This window comes from Mobula birostris, chromosome 3 (genome assembly GCF_030028105.1).
Source record: "Mobula birostris isolate sMobBir1 chromosome 3, sMobBir1.hap1, whole genome shotgun sequence".
NCBI classification, from domain to species: Eukaryota; Metazoa; Chordata; class Chondrichthyes; order Myliobatiformes; family Myliobatidae; genus Mobula; species Mobula birostris.
The window spans coordinates 155,412,470-155,429,543 of record NC_092372.1 but is presented as its reverse complement, the minus strand read 5'-3'; the positions used below and the strand labels follow the sequence as shown (position 1 = coordinate 155,429,543).

The 17,074-nt window shown below is 39.3% G+C and overlaps 1 protein-coding gene across 2 annotated transcripts in view; it reads left to right on the top strand.

The window, feature by feature from the left end:
• The window catches only part of LOC140195354 (tyrosine-protein phosphatase non-receptor type 3-like), a 185,099-nt gene that overhangs the window by 48,144 nt on the left and 119,881 nt on the right, over positions 1-17,074 (top strand). For both annotated transcript variants that reach the window (XM_072253530.1, XM_072253529.1), the window contains exons 6-9: positions 1,478-1,522; positions 6,602-6,654; positions 8,352-8,472; positions 10,900-10,987. In XM_072253530.1, coding sequence (XP_072109631.1) covers positions 1,478-1,522; positions 6,602-6,654; positions 8,352-8,472; positions 10,900-10,987 — 307 coding nt within the window. The remainder of the gene's footprint in view (positions 1-1,477; positions 1,523-6,601; positions 6,655-8,351; positions 8,473-10,899; positions 10,988-17,074) is intronic.

Genomic DNA, 17,074 nt, shown 5'->3' with positions numbered 1-17,074 from the left:
TACTGTTCAAAAACTTACAAATCATAAAATTATAGTTTTTGATACTTGGATCCAACAGTTTCCATGATGTCACTTCCAAGGTTAAACAACAGACTTAACTGAAATGATTCTGGACTGCATATTTGTCCGAAAATTCAGCTGTTTTCAGGTAGTTCTGGAACACTACCACAAGTTGAAAATGGTGATTGCGTTACTAATTTGGAAGGTGTTTGATATGTTTTCAGTTAGTCTTGCTATAGAAGATTTTTTCCAAATGCTGTGCCTTCATATAGTCATATAAGTTTCATTCATTTTCTGTCAAGAGGCATAACGTAGTCAGATCTCTCATTGATTATCAGTTGCTATTGATAAGACATCAAATGGCATAAAAATGAGTAAGCAAATTAGTTGAAATAAAGCCTTATTTAATTAAAAAAATTGTTTTTATATAGCTGACACAAGACTACAGATGCTAGAATGTGAAGCAAAAATAAGCTGCTGGAAGAACAATTGGGTTAGGCGGCATCTTTGCAAAGAAATGGACCAGTGACGTTTTGTGTCGAGACCTTTCATCCGAACCAGACAGAGGATCTTGATCCTAAAAATCAACAGTCCCATTTCACTTCATGAAAACTGCCTGATTCTGTTCATTTCTTCTATTAGCTTGATTTTAGTTTTTGAAATTGCTCTTTCTTTTTTAGAAACATACAATATAAATTGTTGTTTGTCATTGTTCAGAATTTTGAACTTTGGCTTCACTTTTTGTTATTTATCAGATTTGCCCTTTGATCCCTGGTAGTTCCCCCCCCATTGACTTTTCAGACACTTTCCGTTTTTGATTTGAATCTGATCATATTCTGTGGGCAGCCCATTGTTCTAACTCTACAATAATGCTTTCAGCTAAGTGCTGAGAACTGTCTTAAGATGAAGTACTCTGAATGCCTTTTAACTCAAAATCCTGGACTATATTTTCATTTGGTAATATTGGGGAAAATCCTTCTGGAATCTAAATAGCTAATTGTTACAAGGAACAGTGTTGTCCATATACAAATGTTGGGGAGAAATATCCCTTCATTTTTGTTATTTCTTCTGAGGGAAGGGATATTAAAATTGATGGAGAGGTACGGAGAGTTATGGTCCAGGTGCAGGTTGATGAGAGTAGGCAGAATACCAATTTGGCACAAAAGGCCTATTTCTGTGCTGTGTGCTCTCTGACTCTATTACTTAATGTTTGTTTCAATAATATTGTGTTAGTGCCAGCAACTGGAGTTGAGCTAGAGATTTTTCAAAGAAGATACAAAGAATTTGAAAATTCTTTGCTTTTTGTGTTTATTTGTGCATTCTAAATGTTTTAAATGTTTTTGTCTGGCATATCATCATCCCAGCTAAAATGTTTTCAAATCAGAATGTATTAGTTATTAAACTACACATTCTACAAATGCCTTCTGTAGTTGTGTGTTCTCTAGTTACATTGATTTTTTTCTGGTTTATTTTTCAGGCATCTGTATTTCTTACAACTGAGGAAAGAATTTATTGATGGAAGGTAATTATTTTCTCCCATTCTTAAAACAGTATCTTTGGGCAGGCCAACATGCTGAATCTGTTGATCTCTCCTGCATGTGATTACCTTTCATTATTCATATATCTACTGTATGTAAAGAAACTATCAAATTGTGTTTTTCTGACCCAGAAACTCGATTCAGTTGCACAAATGAGGGAAATTTTAACTACTCACTTGCATAATAGCATTTCAACCAGCATTATTTGTGCATACACTTCACTGAATTACTTCAGGAATATTAAGGAGTTTGAGAAAAGATTTGATTTTTTGTTTCTCCAAATTTAAAGTGGAAGTTACTATTTTGGAGTGGAGCTACTTCTTCAGTCACATGCTCTGAATGTGTAGTACAGGGGAAAGTGCATTTGTAATCTGCTTCTGAAAGTGTTGGTGGAACCAGATTATATAAGCAGGATTTATAATGCGGCCGGTAAGGTGTTGCTGTTTTGTTTTACCAATGTTTGATTGCCCTAAATAAAATATTCTTCCTCAGTTAAGGAACTTCAATTTACATTTCCTTGTGTTCATAATTATTCTTTAATACATTCAGCTTTTTTCAAGTTTGCCAGTGTTTCATTTATCCCTTCTTTAAAAATGTCTAATTATTTCAGTGTTTGAGAGAAATTTATGATCATGTGCACAACACTACTTCTTAGACATATTGGAAATTGGTAAGCTCAAAATTGGTCAAAACAAACATGTATTTCACTGCCAAAACACATTGGAATCAAAGTCAAAGAAGTGAATGTAATAATATAAATGTGCATATGTGCAGAAAGCTTGAGGAGAAAATTTGTATTAACCTGCTCATTCTTTATCTGTGGTATAGCATTCTGGATGTGTTCCATCTCTGTGTTTTACACTTCCTCTTGCTCCATCACCCATTCAATTCTTTGAGCAATTATTGTCAAATTGTTTGTCTATAACTGTTTTCAGAAGTAATCGAGCTACTGTTGCAAATCTTCCTTTATTTTGAAATCCTGAATATCCATTTTGTCATATTTTAATATTTTTTCTGGGGGGTTGGGGGTAATAACTGTGTTAAAGATGCAACTAAGCTACAACCTGTTGGTTCCATCCAGGCCATGTTAGTCTTTTCTGCCACTTAAGAGAATAACTGCAATAGACTTTCCCTTTACATGTGGTTCATTCTGGCAGCATTTTATTTTGATTCTGTGTCCCATTTCTTGTTTGCAGTGCAAAGAATGCCTTAATGTCTGTGATTTTAGCATTTCCTACTTTCAGATCATTTTTCCACCCAAATAATTAGCGGCAGTAGTTTAATTTGGGTTAATTGCCTGTTTATTCCAAAAGTAAGTTTAAGTAAGTTTTGAGTCTTGGAGCTTTACCAAATATCAAGGTTGTGTAATGTTGAGACTGTTAATGAGGAAACGCTTGGCCTGCGCCTTGGGGCTCTCATTCTTTTCAGCTCAATTACCCTGTAGTTTGTTTGAATGACCAAATGCTACAGTAATTGATCGACATTTACTTAATTAAAAAGAAATAGTTCTCTTAAGTTCTTTTTTTTGTTCGACATCTATACCATTTAATAATCTTCTGTGCAAAATTTTGAAATTGTCATTTGTTTCACTAGCAGTGCTAGTAAATATTAAAGGTTTGTGTTCAAGTTCTAGTTTATAAGATTACATTATCGATCTTAAGCTTAAAAATATTTTTTCTGTTTTTGACCTGTTTAGGAGATTGGTTTTATTGTAAATGGATAAAAAAAATGCAGTGCATATTAATCATGGAATATTTATGTCTGATGATAATTATGTGGCTGAGGGATTGGAGCAGGGGGCAGGGATTCAAGTTTTTGGATCATTGGGACCTCTTTTGGCTCAGGTGTGAGGTGTACAAAAAGGACAGGTTACACTTGAATCCTAGGGGGACCAATATCTTGGCGGGGAGATTTGCGAAGGCTACTGAGGTGACTTTAAACTAGAATGGCTGGGGGGTGGGAATCAAATTGAAGAGACTAGGAGAGAGGAGGTTAGTTCACAAATAGAGAAAGCTAGTAGACAGTGTGTGAGGGAGGATAGGCAGGGGACAGAGATCGGGAGCACTCAGACTGAAGATGTAGGGGAGAAGGAAGAAAAAGATAACTAAGTTGTTTGCTCCATTAAGGATAAACAGAGAGTAAGAGGTGGAGAGTTTCTTAAATGCATCTATTTTAATGCTAGGAGCATTGTAAGAAAAGTGGTTGAGCTGAGAGCATGGATTGATACCTGGAAATATGATGTTGTAGCTATTAGTGAAACATGGTTGCAGGAGGGGTGTGATTGACAACTAAATATTCCAGGATTTCGTTGCTTCAGGTGTGATAGAATCGGATGGGCAAGGGAGGATATGTTGCATTGCTTGTCAGAGAAAATATAACAGAGGTGCTCTGGCAGGATAGATTAGTGGACTCGTCTAGGGAGGCTATTTGGGTGGAATTGAGGAATAAGAAAAGGTGTAGTGACACTTATAGGGGTGTATTATAGACCACCTAATGGGGACAGAGAACTGGAGGAGCAAATTTGTAAGGAGGTAGCAGATATTTGTAGTAAGCACAAGGTTGTAATTGTGGGAGATTTTAATTTTCCACACTTAGACTGGGAAGCCCATTCTGTAAAAGGGCTGGATGGTTTGGAGTTTGTCAAATGTGTGCGAGATAGTTTTTTGCAGCAATACGTAGTGGTACCAACTAGAGAAGGGGCAAATTTGGATCTCCTGTTAGGGAATGAGATAGGGCAGGTGACGGAGGTTATGTGTTGGGGAGCACTTCGGGTCCAGTGATCACAGTACCATTAGTCTCAATTTAATTATGGGGAAGGATAGGACTGGACCCAGGGTTGAGATTTTTGATTGGAAAAAGGCTAACTTTGAGGAGATGCAAAAGGATTTAGAAGGAGTGGATTGGGACAATTTGTTTCATGGGAAGGATGTACTAGAGAAACGGAGGTCATATAAAGGTGAAATTTTGAGGGTACAGGATCTTTATGTTCCTGTTAGGTTGAAAGGAAAGGTTAAAAGTTTAAGAGGGCCATGGTTTTCAAGGGATATTGGAAACTTGCTTTGGAAAAAGAGAGGGATCTACAATAAATATAGGCAGCTTGGAGTTAATGAGGTGCTCGAGGAATATAAAGAATGTCAAAAAAAATCTTAGGAAAGAAATTAGAAAAGCTAAAAGGAGATATGAGGCTGCTTTGGCAAGTAAGGTGAAAATAAATCCAAAGGGTTTCTACAGTTATATTAATAGCAAAAGGATAGTGAGGGATAAAATTGGTCCCTTAGAGAATCAGAGTGGATAGCTATGTGCGGAGCCAAAAGAGATGGGGGAGATTGTGAACAATTTCTTTTCTTGGGTGTTCACTAAGGAGAAGGATATTGAATTGTGTAAGGTAAAGGAAACAAGAAGGGTAGTTATGGAAAGTATGGCGATTAAAGAAGAGGAAGTACTGGTGCTTTTAAGGAATATAAAAGTGGGTAAGTCTCCAGGTCCGGACAAGATATTCCCTAGGACCTTGAGGGAAGTTAGTGTGGAAATAGCAGGGGCGCTGACAGAAATATTTCAAGTGTCATTAGAAACGGGGATGGTGCCGGAGGATTGGCATATTGCTTATGTGGTTCCATGGTTTAAAAAGGGTTCCAAGAGTAAACCTAGCAATTATCGGCCTGTGAGTTTGACGTCAGTGGTGGGTAGGGTGACGGAAAGTATTCTTAGAGTTGGTATATATAATTATCTGGATAGACAGGGTCTGATTAGGAACAGTCAACATGGATTTGTGCGTGGAAGGTCATGTTTGACGAATCTTATTGAATTTTTTGAAGAGGTTACTAGGAAAGTTGACAAGGGTAAAGCGGTGGATGTTGTCTATATGGACTTCAGTAAGGCCTTTGACAAGGTTCCACACGGAAGGTTAGTTAGGAAGGTTCAATCGTTAGGCATTAATATCAAAGTCGTAAAATGGATTCAGCAGTGGCTTAGTGGGAGACACCAGAGAGTGGTGGTGGATAACTGTGTGTCGGATTGGAGGATGGTGTATAGTGGTGTGCCTCAGGGATCTGTACTGGGTCCAATGTTGTTTGTCATATATATTAATGATCTGGATGATGGGGTGGTAAATTGGATTAGTAAGTATGCAGGTGATACTAAGATAGGCGGTGTAGTGGATAATGAAGTAGGTTTTCAAAGCTTGCAGAGAGATTTAGGCCAGTTAGAAGAGTGGGCTGAAAGATGGCAGATGGAGTTTAATGCTGAAAAATGTGAGGTGCTACATTTTGGTAGGACTAATCAAAATAGGACATACATGGTAAATGGTAGGACATTGAAGAATGCTGTAGAACAGAGGGACCTGGGAATAATGGTGCATAATTCCCTGAAGGTGGAATCTCATGTGGATAGGGTGGGGAAGAAAGCTTTTGGTATGCTGGCCTTTATAAATCAGAGCATTGAGTACAGGAGTTGGGATGTAATGTTGAAATTGTATAAGGCATTGGTGAGGCCAAATTTGGAGTATTGTGTACAGTTCTGGTCACCAAATTATAGGAAAGATGTCAATAAAATTGAGAGAGTACAGAGGAGATTTACTAAAATGTTGCCTGAGTTTCATCTAAGTTACAGAGAAAGGTTGGACAAGTTAGGTCTTTATTCTTAGGAGGGTAGAAGGTTGAGGGGGGACTTGATAGAGGTGTTTAAAATTATGAGGGGGATAGATAGAGTTTACGTGGATAGGCTTTTTCCATTGAGAGCGGTGGAGATTCAAACAAGAGGACATGAGTTGAGAGTTAAAGGGCAAAAGTTTAGGGGTAACATGAGGGGAAACTTCTTTTCTCAGAGAGTGGTAGCTGTGTGGAATGAGCTTCCAGCAGAAGTGGTTGAGGCAGGTCTAATGTTGTCATTTAAAGTTGAATTGGATAGATAGATGGACAGGAATGGAATGGAGGGTTAGGGGCTGAGTGCAGGTCGGTGAGACTAGGTGAGAGTAAAAGTTCGGCATGGACTAGAAGGGCCGCGATGGCCTGTTTCCGTGCTGTAATTGTTATATAATATGACATCTAAGTTTGTCTGTTTCCCAGATTGCCTTGTCCACACAGTAAAGCAATCTTACTTGCTTCCTATGCAGTCCAATGTAAGTAGTGAAACTTTAACACTTTTTCAATCTGTTTTTAGTGGATTCTCTTGGGGGAAAAAATTGATTAGCTTAAATACTTTGTGCATTTATAAATGATGCATCAACTTAGTATCCAGGATCTTTCTTAAGCTTGCAGTTTCAAATTCATAAATTTGTAAACTTGTAGATTGAATATGCAAGTGCAACCACTAAAACTACCGTAAATTCCGGTGTATAACCCGACCCGGAGTATAGCCGACCACCCATTTTCAAGGTTAATAAAGTAACTTTTTCATGTTACCTTTGTATAAACTGACGCCTTTTGTAGAAGTTTTGGATCAGGGAGGGAAGTTTTGGATTAGGTTCCCAATGGTAAAGAATACTCTGAAATGTAACCCCCATGAAATCATTTAGCACCCATCGTAATCTCGTTAAAACATAACACAGGGTGTCGGGATCAGTACGTGTACTCAGTATTGAGTTTGCGACCACCATGTACAAAAGATTAAAATGAATGCGATATGATGCTGGCTTCAAGCTGAAGGTTGTTGATTTTGCTAAAGGAACGAATAATTCTGTAGCTGCTAAGAAGTTTAGTGTAAATGAGAAACAAGTGAGAGAGTGGAGAAAGGCAGAGGACACGCTGAGGGAAATGCTAGAGAGGAAATGTGCAAACTGTGGGAAAACACGCCAGTGGCCAGAACTGGAAGAAAAAGTTTTAGCGTCGGTGAATCACCAGCAATCGTCTGGATACATTGTTACCAGAGAAATGATTCGAGTTCAAGCGTTGAAATGGGCCGAAAAACACCGAGGTCAGCGAAAATTTCAGAGCTACGTGAAGTCGGTGCACCCGATTTAAGAATAGACGTAATCTTGTGTTGAGACAAAAAACAAAGATTGCTCAGAAGTTGCCGAGTGACCTTGAGAATAAGATTTCAGGAAGGAAACGTCTGGGACATACTCAAAGCGCACTTGTCAGGTGAGACAAAAGCAGCATTGAAAGCTGAATATTCGGACATTGCAGTCATCCGCAGTGGTTTGACGTCCGTGCTCCAGCCACTAGATGTGAGTTTAAACAAACCATTCAAAGAATTCATGTGCCGAAGAATGGGACGCGATCTTCGGAGAGTCAGATAATGAAGAGTGTGAGAGTTTCAATCTCTGAACGTTTGACGACAACAGTGTGTACAAGTAAATTGAGAAACAGAATGTGTTTTGTAGATGATCTTTTTTGTAGATTTCATAAGCATTTGTACCTCCTTTTCTATCTGACTCAAACAGCCAATAAATACGACCTGTCTTCCGTGTATTCGTTTTTCCAAAGTTGGTACCCTCTGTATAAGCTGACTCCCTAATTTTAGGACCAAAATGTGGGGCCAAATTCTCGGTTTATACAACGGAATTTACGTTATCAAAGCTGAAAATAAATCCAGCTGCTATTCTACATTCTTAAAGGGATTATACTCCAGTACACTTTGTAGCATTAAGATGTTTAATTCAGAAGAAGCAGTTGCATGGAATAACAAACTAACTCAAATTATTGCAAAAATATTACTGTAAAAAATTAAGGCTGGTATATAGGCCTGGCTTTGGAACATATATATTGATAATAATTGCTTAAAAATGCATATGTCCAAAAAGGTTATTTTCCCTAAAATGTAAGCAAGACAGTGGAGTGTTAATTATTAACTTGTATTGTCACTTAAACTTTGCAGCTGAACTTGGCGAGTACAATCCTTCTGAGCATCATCCTGGGTACATTGAAAGTTTTCACTTCATGCCTGATCAAAACCAAGACTTTCATACCAAAGTGATGTCTTTGCACAAACAACACAGGTAGAATTGAATGTGTTTGAAATTAAAGAGCATTTGATTGTTATAAGCAAACTATTAACCAAGTTTATTTACTTGTAATGCTTAAGTATCTTTAGTAGATGATTTTTTTAAAAAAATAATTTAGAAGAAGCAAAGAGTCACTCCTGAACATCTGCTTGTAAGAATAACACACACAAAATGCTGGAGCAACTCAACAGGCCAGGCAGCATCTATGGAAAAAAATACAGTTGGGCCAAAACATCGACTACCTGGCCTGCTGAGTTCCTCCAGCATTTTGAGTGTGTTGCTCAGATTTCCAGCATCTGCAGATTTTCTCTTGTTTGTACTTGTAAGAATATTTTTTTTCTGCAAAATAATTATGCTGGCAATAAGCATCTGTAGGCATGTGTACACTATAGTTGCTCATACACTGCCATGATTGGTTTCACAACACCTTTGTCATGTATAATATATTAAATTAAAAAGGAATGTGGGGCAGTACACACGTCACCATCAGAAGCTCTGACTAGTTGAAGATGCACAAGGAAGTTAAATATATTATTTCTGAAGTTACTGCAATATTGCAATATATTGAATCAAGCTGATGAGCTCCTTTATGTTTTCTTTATATAATGCAGATATGCCTGCTTAAGCTAATGTTTATCATAGATTTTTAAATCATTTGCAGTACATTGAAAGCTACTGAGTATTTTAAGCATACAGTGGCATACAAAAGTTTGGGCACCCCTGGTCAAAATTTTTGTTACTGTGAATAGCTGAGCGAGTAAAAGATGACCTGATTTCCAAAAGGCATAAGGTTAAAGATGACACATTTCTTTAATATTTTAAGCAAGATTACTTATTTTATTTCCATCTTTTACAGTTTCAAAATAACAAAAAAGGAAAAGGGCCCGAATCAAAAGTTTGGGCACCCTGCATGGTCAGTTCTTAGTAACACCTCCTTTGGCAATGATGACCATAGCCCTAACAAGCTAATTAAGGTCTGAGAACTTGGCAAAAGTTACCTGAGAGCTCAAATCTCTTGGGGTGCCCAAACTTTTGCATCGTGCTCCTTTCCTTTCCTTCACTCTAAAATTGTACAAAACAAAAATAATACACTAACCTTGATTAAAATGCTGAAAAGAATGTTTCATCTTTAACTTTATGACTTTTGGAGATCCGTTCATCTTCTACTCACTTAACTATTCACAGTAACAGAAATTTTGACCAGAGGTGCCCAAACTTTTGCATGCCACTGTACATCACCATTAAACAAAAAAAGAATAATAATCTAACTGCATCTCATTTAATTGCTATGGTGGGAATATTGTAATCACTGATATAGAAATTGTATATATACTCAGTGGCCCCTTTATTTTAGTTAATGGAAACGTCTAATCAGCCAAGCATGTGGCACCAACTCAATACATATGCAGACATGGACAAGAGGTTAATTTGTTGTTGTTCAGATCAAGCATCAGAAGGGTGGGGGGAGAAATATGATGTGATGACTTTGACATGAAATGATTATTGGTGCCTGGGGGGGTGGTTTAAGTATCTCAGAAACTGCTGATCTCCTCGGATTTCCACACAGAACTGTCTCTGGAGTTTACAGAGAGTGGTGCGAAAAACAAAAAAAAACCCAGTGAGCTGCAGTCCTGTGGCCAAATGCCTTGATAGTGAAAGAGATCAGAGGAGAATGGCCAGACTGGTTTAAGCCAACAAGAAGGTGATGGTAACAGAAATAACTACACATTACAACACTGGTGTACAAAAGAGCATCTCTGAACGCACAGCACGTTGTACCTTGAAGTGCATGGACTCAAAAACAGCAGAGGACCATACCAGGTTTCCACTTCAGTGGCCATGTTATTAGATACACTCCTGTACCTAACTACATATACACTCAGTAGCCAATTTATTATCTATTTTAAACCACCTGGGATAGTTAGAAACTATTTAATGACATATTTTCATGTCTAAAATTTTTAAAAATATTGTTAAACTCAAAAGTTGGGTGGGGAGGTGGGATGAACAAAAATAATATCTGAAGGGTTGCCGGCCCAAGTATTTCATACAATTGCAACTCATTCACCACGTAATAGCATTGTATTGCTATTTTGCTTTGCATCTGAGATATCCCATGTTGGTTTCGAACTGAATTTAACATCATCACTTAATATCTTTAGCAGATATAACCAGATTAAATTCTGCCCAGTAGTGAATAAGATGCAACTTAATAAAATGTTTCCGGGAGATCTTTCTGTGCTGTTGCTAAAAACTAACTACATTTGAATCCCAAATGAGAATATTTAGTAACATAGCATTTTGTATGTAAACCTTTGAAATGAAATTGATGGTGTGCAATTAATTTCTGTTTTGATGATTTTGAGATACAGTGCAATTTTTTTCCCCTTGGCAAAATTGTGTTTATTCATTATTTTATAGAGACCTTAAACAATCTGAAGCAGAACTTGGATATTTAACTAAAGCAAAAGCCCTTGAATTTTATGGTGTGGAGTTACATAATGCAAAGGTAAGCCTATACGTGCAAATGGTCTTTATTGTGTTCGTTTCTTAGACCATTTGGAATTGTTTTCATCTGGTAAAGACATTTAATCTTTGAAAGCTACTATTGTTCCATGTAGCTAAAGTTATATTTAAGCTAAATTAGAATACACTGTGCCTTACTGTCAACATTTCTATCTTCATCACATTGAAGAATCTGACTCTGCCAATTCATCAGTTTTAATGAAACCTGATACAGTCAAATAGACTTTTTGAAAAAGTTACCTTTTTTTAAGCAATGCTCAATTAAATCTTCTTTACTGCATTAGAACAGTAGTCTTAAAGATAAAGGAAGGTTTGTTAATGTAACACAACTTTAGATTGAAATGTACCTGATGAAAAAGGTACAGAAAATCAACTGATACGTCTGTTGAAGCAGAGAAATGTGATTCAGAGATTGGTGTGAGAGAAGTGGGTTTTGATTCATGGGGCAGTGATAGTAGTAGAAGGGAAGAAGAAAAATAGTTTCTTTTAAAAAGGATGAAACCTAAACTATGCTAGACCCAGAGTTCAGCAAATCAAATAACTGGGCAAGCAGATGGGTTTGTAAACAATAGAGAGGCACAAAATGCTGAAGATGAGGTTCTTCTTCTGCCTTTTCTTTGGCAAGGATGATCTCGTGCCTCAAACATTACACCTCCTCTTGTTGAAACACCCATGATCTTTTCATTTCTCATTGCTGATATGACATCAACCATCTTGATGCCCTCTCTAACCTCACCCCCTCTGAATGCACTGCTTTCCACGCACTCTGAACCAGTCCCAAATTCGCCATCAAATCCGCGCTATTGTAGTCTGGTGAACTTGCCTTTACCTTGTAGAGGTCAGAAAGCAGCCCTCAGACACATCCTCTTGCCTATCCCTAGACCAGAGCCCCACCAGTTATCATTAGGCTATGATTTCCCATACTATCAGAGACTTCATTACTTCTGAATCAGAATCAGATTTAGTATCACTGGCATACATCGTGAAATTTAGTTATTTTACTGCAGCAGCATAAAGAAATACATGATAAATAAACATAGAGGGGAAAAAACTGCGTTACATTAAGTATGTATCTGTCTATTAAATAGTTAAAGGAAGTAGTGCAAAATAACAGAAATAGAAAAGTAGTAAGGTAGTGTTCATGGGTTCAATATTCATTTAGAAATCATACGGCAGAGGGGAAGAAGCTGTTGCTGAATTGCTGCATGGATACCTTCAGGCTTCTGTACCTCCTTCCCAACAGTAACAGTGTGAAGAGGACTTGTCCTGGGTGGTGGGGATCCTTAATGATGCCTTTCTAAGGCACCATTCCTTGAAGATATCTCAGATATCCTGTGATAGAGCTGACTAATTTTATAAGTTTCTACAACTTATTTTGATCTTGCGCAGTAACCCCTCCCGCCCTATCAGACAGTGATGCAGCCAGTCAGAATGCTCTCCACAGTACATTTGTAGAAGTTTTAGAGTGTTTTAGTTGACAAACCAAATCTCCTCAAACTCCTAATGAAATATAGCTGCATCATTATGTTGCATTCAGGCTAGATCCTCAGAGATCGTGACACCCAAGAACTTGAAATTGCTCACTCTCTCTACTTCTGATCCCTCGAGTCTATGAGGATTGGTTTGTGTTCTTTCAACTTACCCTTTCTGAAGTTCACAATCAGCTCTTTGGTCTTGCTGATGCTGAGTGCAAGGTTGTTGCCATGACACCACTCAACTATGTAGTATATCTCACTCCCGTACGCCCTTTTGTCACCATCTGAAATTCTGCCAACAATGGTTGTATCAGAAGCAAATTTATAGATGCTGTTTGAGCTATGCCTAGCCACACAGTCATGGAAGGGAGACTAGAGCAGTGGGCTCAGCACACATCCCTGTGGAGCACCAGTGTTAATTCTCAGCGAGGTGGAGGTGTTATTTCCAATCCACACAGATTGTGGTCTTCTAGTAGGAAGTTGAGGATCTAGTTGCAGAGGGAGGTACAGGGGCCTAGGTTCTGTAGCTTTTTCATCAGGACTGTAGGAATAATGGCGGTAAATGCTGAGCTATCGTCAATACATAGCATCCTGACATAGGTATTTGCATTTTCTGGGGATCGTTCTTTCACTACCTTCAAGCTGTTATTTTCTTATATACAGCAACACTGCCAGTCTCTATCTCCTATCCAAGATTTACAAACAAAACTGCTCTGTTGGCCCTTTGTTTGTGCTGACTCCATCAAAGGTATAGCCATGGGCACTTGCATGGGCCCTAGCTTGTTCTTGCCTCTAACCCCCTGCTCAACTCACTTTTACACCTATGACTGTGTGGCTAAGTACAGCTCCAACGCCATATACAAGTTTGCTGATGACACCACTGTTCTGGGCTACATCTAAGGTGTTGACGAGTCAGCATACAAGAAGGAGGTTGAAAATTTGGCTGAGTGGTATAATTGCAACCTGTCACTCAATCTCAGTAAGACCAAGGAACTGATGGTAGACTTCAGGAGTGGGAAGCCAGAGGGCCATGACCCAGTAATCATTGGAGGATTAGAGGTGGAGAGAGTCAGTAACTTTAAATTCATGGGTGTCACGATCTCAGAAGGCCTGTCCTAGCCCTTTCATATAAATATAATTGCAAAGAAAGCACAACAGCACCTCTACTTCCTCAGGAGTCTGTGGAGATTTAGCATGTCATCAAAAACTTTGGCAAACTTCTATAGATGTGTGGTGGAAAGTGTGCTGACTGGCTGCATTGCAGACTGGTATGGGAACACCAATGCCTTTGGGCAGAAAATCCTACAAAAGGGATTGAAGTCGGTTCAGTACATCACAGATAAAACCCTCCGAACCATTGAGCACATCTACGTGAAACATTGACGTAGGAAAGCAGCGTCCATTACCAAAGATCTTCTACACCTAGGCCATGCTCTTTTCTCACAGCTGCCATCAGGTAGAAGGTACCGGTGCCTCAGGACTCGCATTACCAGGTACAAGAACAGTTACTACCTCTCAAGCATCAGCCTCTTGATCAACCAGGGATAACTACACTCATTTAAGGATTCTTATCTTGTTATTTCATGCTCGTTATTTATTGCTATTTATTTATTATCTACATTTTGCATGATTTGTTTACAGTTTACAGTTCCTGATGTTCCACAGTTACTCTGTGGATTTGCAGAAAAAAAAGTACCTCAGAGTTATGTAGTGTTATGTGTGTACTCTGATAATAAATTTTACTTCTGAACTTCTTTTTATGAACAGTTTACCTTTTGGCACCCTCCACTTTCTCTGAAATGAAGGTGCAGCCATGAGCACTTGTATAGGCTCCAGCCATGCCTGCCTTTTCATTGGCTATGTGGAACAATCCATATTCCAAACCATTCCCTAACTCTTTCTTAGCTATGTCGATGACTGCATTGATATTGTTTCCTGTACCTGTAACCCCCCACCCCCAGTTAAGATTTTTATTGCAATTCTGTGGGTGTTTCATTTTAGTGGTTCTGTAAGAACAGTCTGTTCTGCTTTTAGCATGTTTGAGTTTGAGCTAAAGATAAGGAGCTATGTTGTTCAACTTAGGAGTGTTATGTTAGCTAATCAGGATGGTGGAATTGGGAGAAGGTTCTAAAGAACACCAGGTGGAGAGGTTTTTGTAGCAGGTACTGGTGTGAGTGGAGGTCTTTTTGGTGAATGCTGGGAGAAGACAGGAGGGAAGTTGGGAGGATGCCATCCCTGTTGCATGAGATGCTTTGTGCAGATGAATGGCTTCAAGGAGAAAGGACCAGTACTCCCGTGGGGGAGCCCATTTGTTGGAGATGGATTTTGAGAAACATTTGGAAGGTGGTGTGAACTATCATGCAGACCACGCATCCAGAAGAGAACCTCAAGATGAGCTCCAACTTGTATACATGTCACACTCGCTATCAGGTGTGGGCAAGCGTGCTCAGCTAGGGTCACCAGTTGGAAAAAACACAGATGGTAAACCGCAACCGTATATTAGTGCAAGGGGTTTTATTTAGTGACAGGTGGGGAAACAAGCAAAAGCTGCTCAAAAGTTGTGAAGAAACGGGGGTATTTACAAATAGGCAAATGAAAACGATCATGTAAAAAATAATCACAAACATGCAGAGATTTTTCCACGACACGCTTTGCTGTTAACTTTTCAATATAACTATTTACCAACCATCAAATCCAACCTCCTCACCTCTCAGCAAAGCCAAACTGGGGGTTTAAATCTGCTTGTGTAGGGTGTAGTGCGCCTCCTTCTACTAACCCAAGCATTATTTTAGCATGCCCCAAACTGTCCCTCGGGTCTTTTGGGGCCATTCTACTGTTTACAAATTGATGTAACCGTGTGAGTGAAAATAAATGAAACTATTTGGAATGCCTGTGTCTAGAATCCTTATTTTTATGAGTTATAGACCAATAGAGCACATTAACTGAAGGAATTGTTTTGAATAGCCACACTAGCAATTGTTTTTCTGTTGTGGTGTGTAAATGGTGAACTCCCAAGAGCTGCAGAACAGGAGGGCAAAGTGTGTGAACTACTGGGGAATCTAGACCAGGGGCAGAATGAAGAGGAGTGACTAACCAGGCAAAGGGGCAAGGTTAGCGGGAGAATTAGCATTGCCTACCTGTTGTATCACAGTGCACATTTGGACTAGTTAACTGTAATGGGCCCTTGTTTTTCCTTTTTCCTACTAACTGTTCGATTAAAGCTGACATTTGTAAATATACTTTCTTTATAATTCTATGTAATGTGCGATCTGTTATTTCTTGCTGACAGCTAATTGCATGGGGGCAGATTATACACAGTATTCACACAGACCAGGGTTCGGAGGGTAGAGACATCCCAACTTCTCGGTTTTGGTGGGACCCAAGTCATACCAGCCCTAGACATATGGAGTTTGAGAAAAGTGGTTTTCTCACCACTGAGTCCAGTAGCTGTTACTGAGGAGCTAACAGTTACATCTCGAGAGATGCCTGGTAAAAAAGGGTTTCACAGCTATGCAGAATCTTCAATTTCATTAACTTTGCTATTAACTTACACTCTGCCCTCAAGTTCCCATGGTCTATCCCCAGTATCTTTTCTGCTTTCTTGATCTCAGGAGACACATTACCCACTGATACCTACTACAGATCCACTGACTCTCACAGCTACTTGCCTACACCTCTTCTCACCCCATCACTTGAAGAATGCCATCCTTTTCTCGGTTCCTAAGTCCATTTCAGGAAATGGGCTTTCCCCAAATCCTATTGATAGAGCTTTGACCCACAAACCGCCCTCACGACCATTCAGAGTCTAATCAGCTCTTCCGAATGAGACAGTCATTTGCGTACAAATCTTCCAGCTTTATTTATTGTATCCGGTGCGCCAGCTGTGGCTTTATCTGCATAAGTAAGACCAGATGCAAACTGAGTGACCGCTTTGTTGAGCACCTGCATTCTATTTGCCATGGCCATCGGGTGCTAGACATTTTAATTCTGCTCCTCATTCCCAAATTGACACATCAAGCTGCTCTGTTGATAGGGTGAAGCTAAGTACAAATTAGAGGAACAGGACCTCATATTCTGTCTGGGTGGTCAACCAGCTGATGGCCTGGACATGGAATTCTCCAACTTCCACTAAACTACTCCCCCCCCATCCCTTATCTCCTTCCTTCTTTGTTATCTACCCGTTCTTCCTACATTGACCTCACCCCATCACCCTGTTTCCTTCCAATTTATCCCGTTTGCCCATCTTCCACTGGTTCCCCTCCCCCACCATTTTCATTTGTCCCTCCCAACTCCTGCCCTTGATGCCTTGCACCACTTCCCCCTCCAAACAGATTCCATCATCATCACCCCCTTTTTTGCCTCCATTTGTCCCCTTCTACCTTCTGGTGCTATCTGCATTCTTCCCTCTTCCTTCTACCTGTCGCCCCTCCTCACCTAGATCCACCTATCATCTGCTAGGTCTTGCTCTACCCTTTCCCTCCACTATTTTATGCTGGTCATCTTCCCTCTTTCTGAGTCCATTTAAAGGGTCTCAATCTGAAACATTGACTGTTCATTTCCCTCTGTAGGTACTCCCTAATCTGCTGAATTCATCC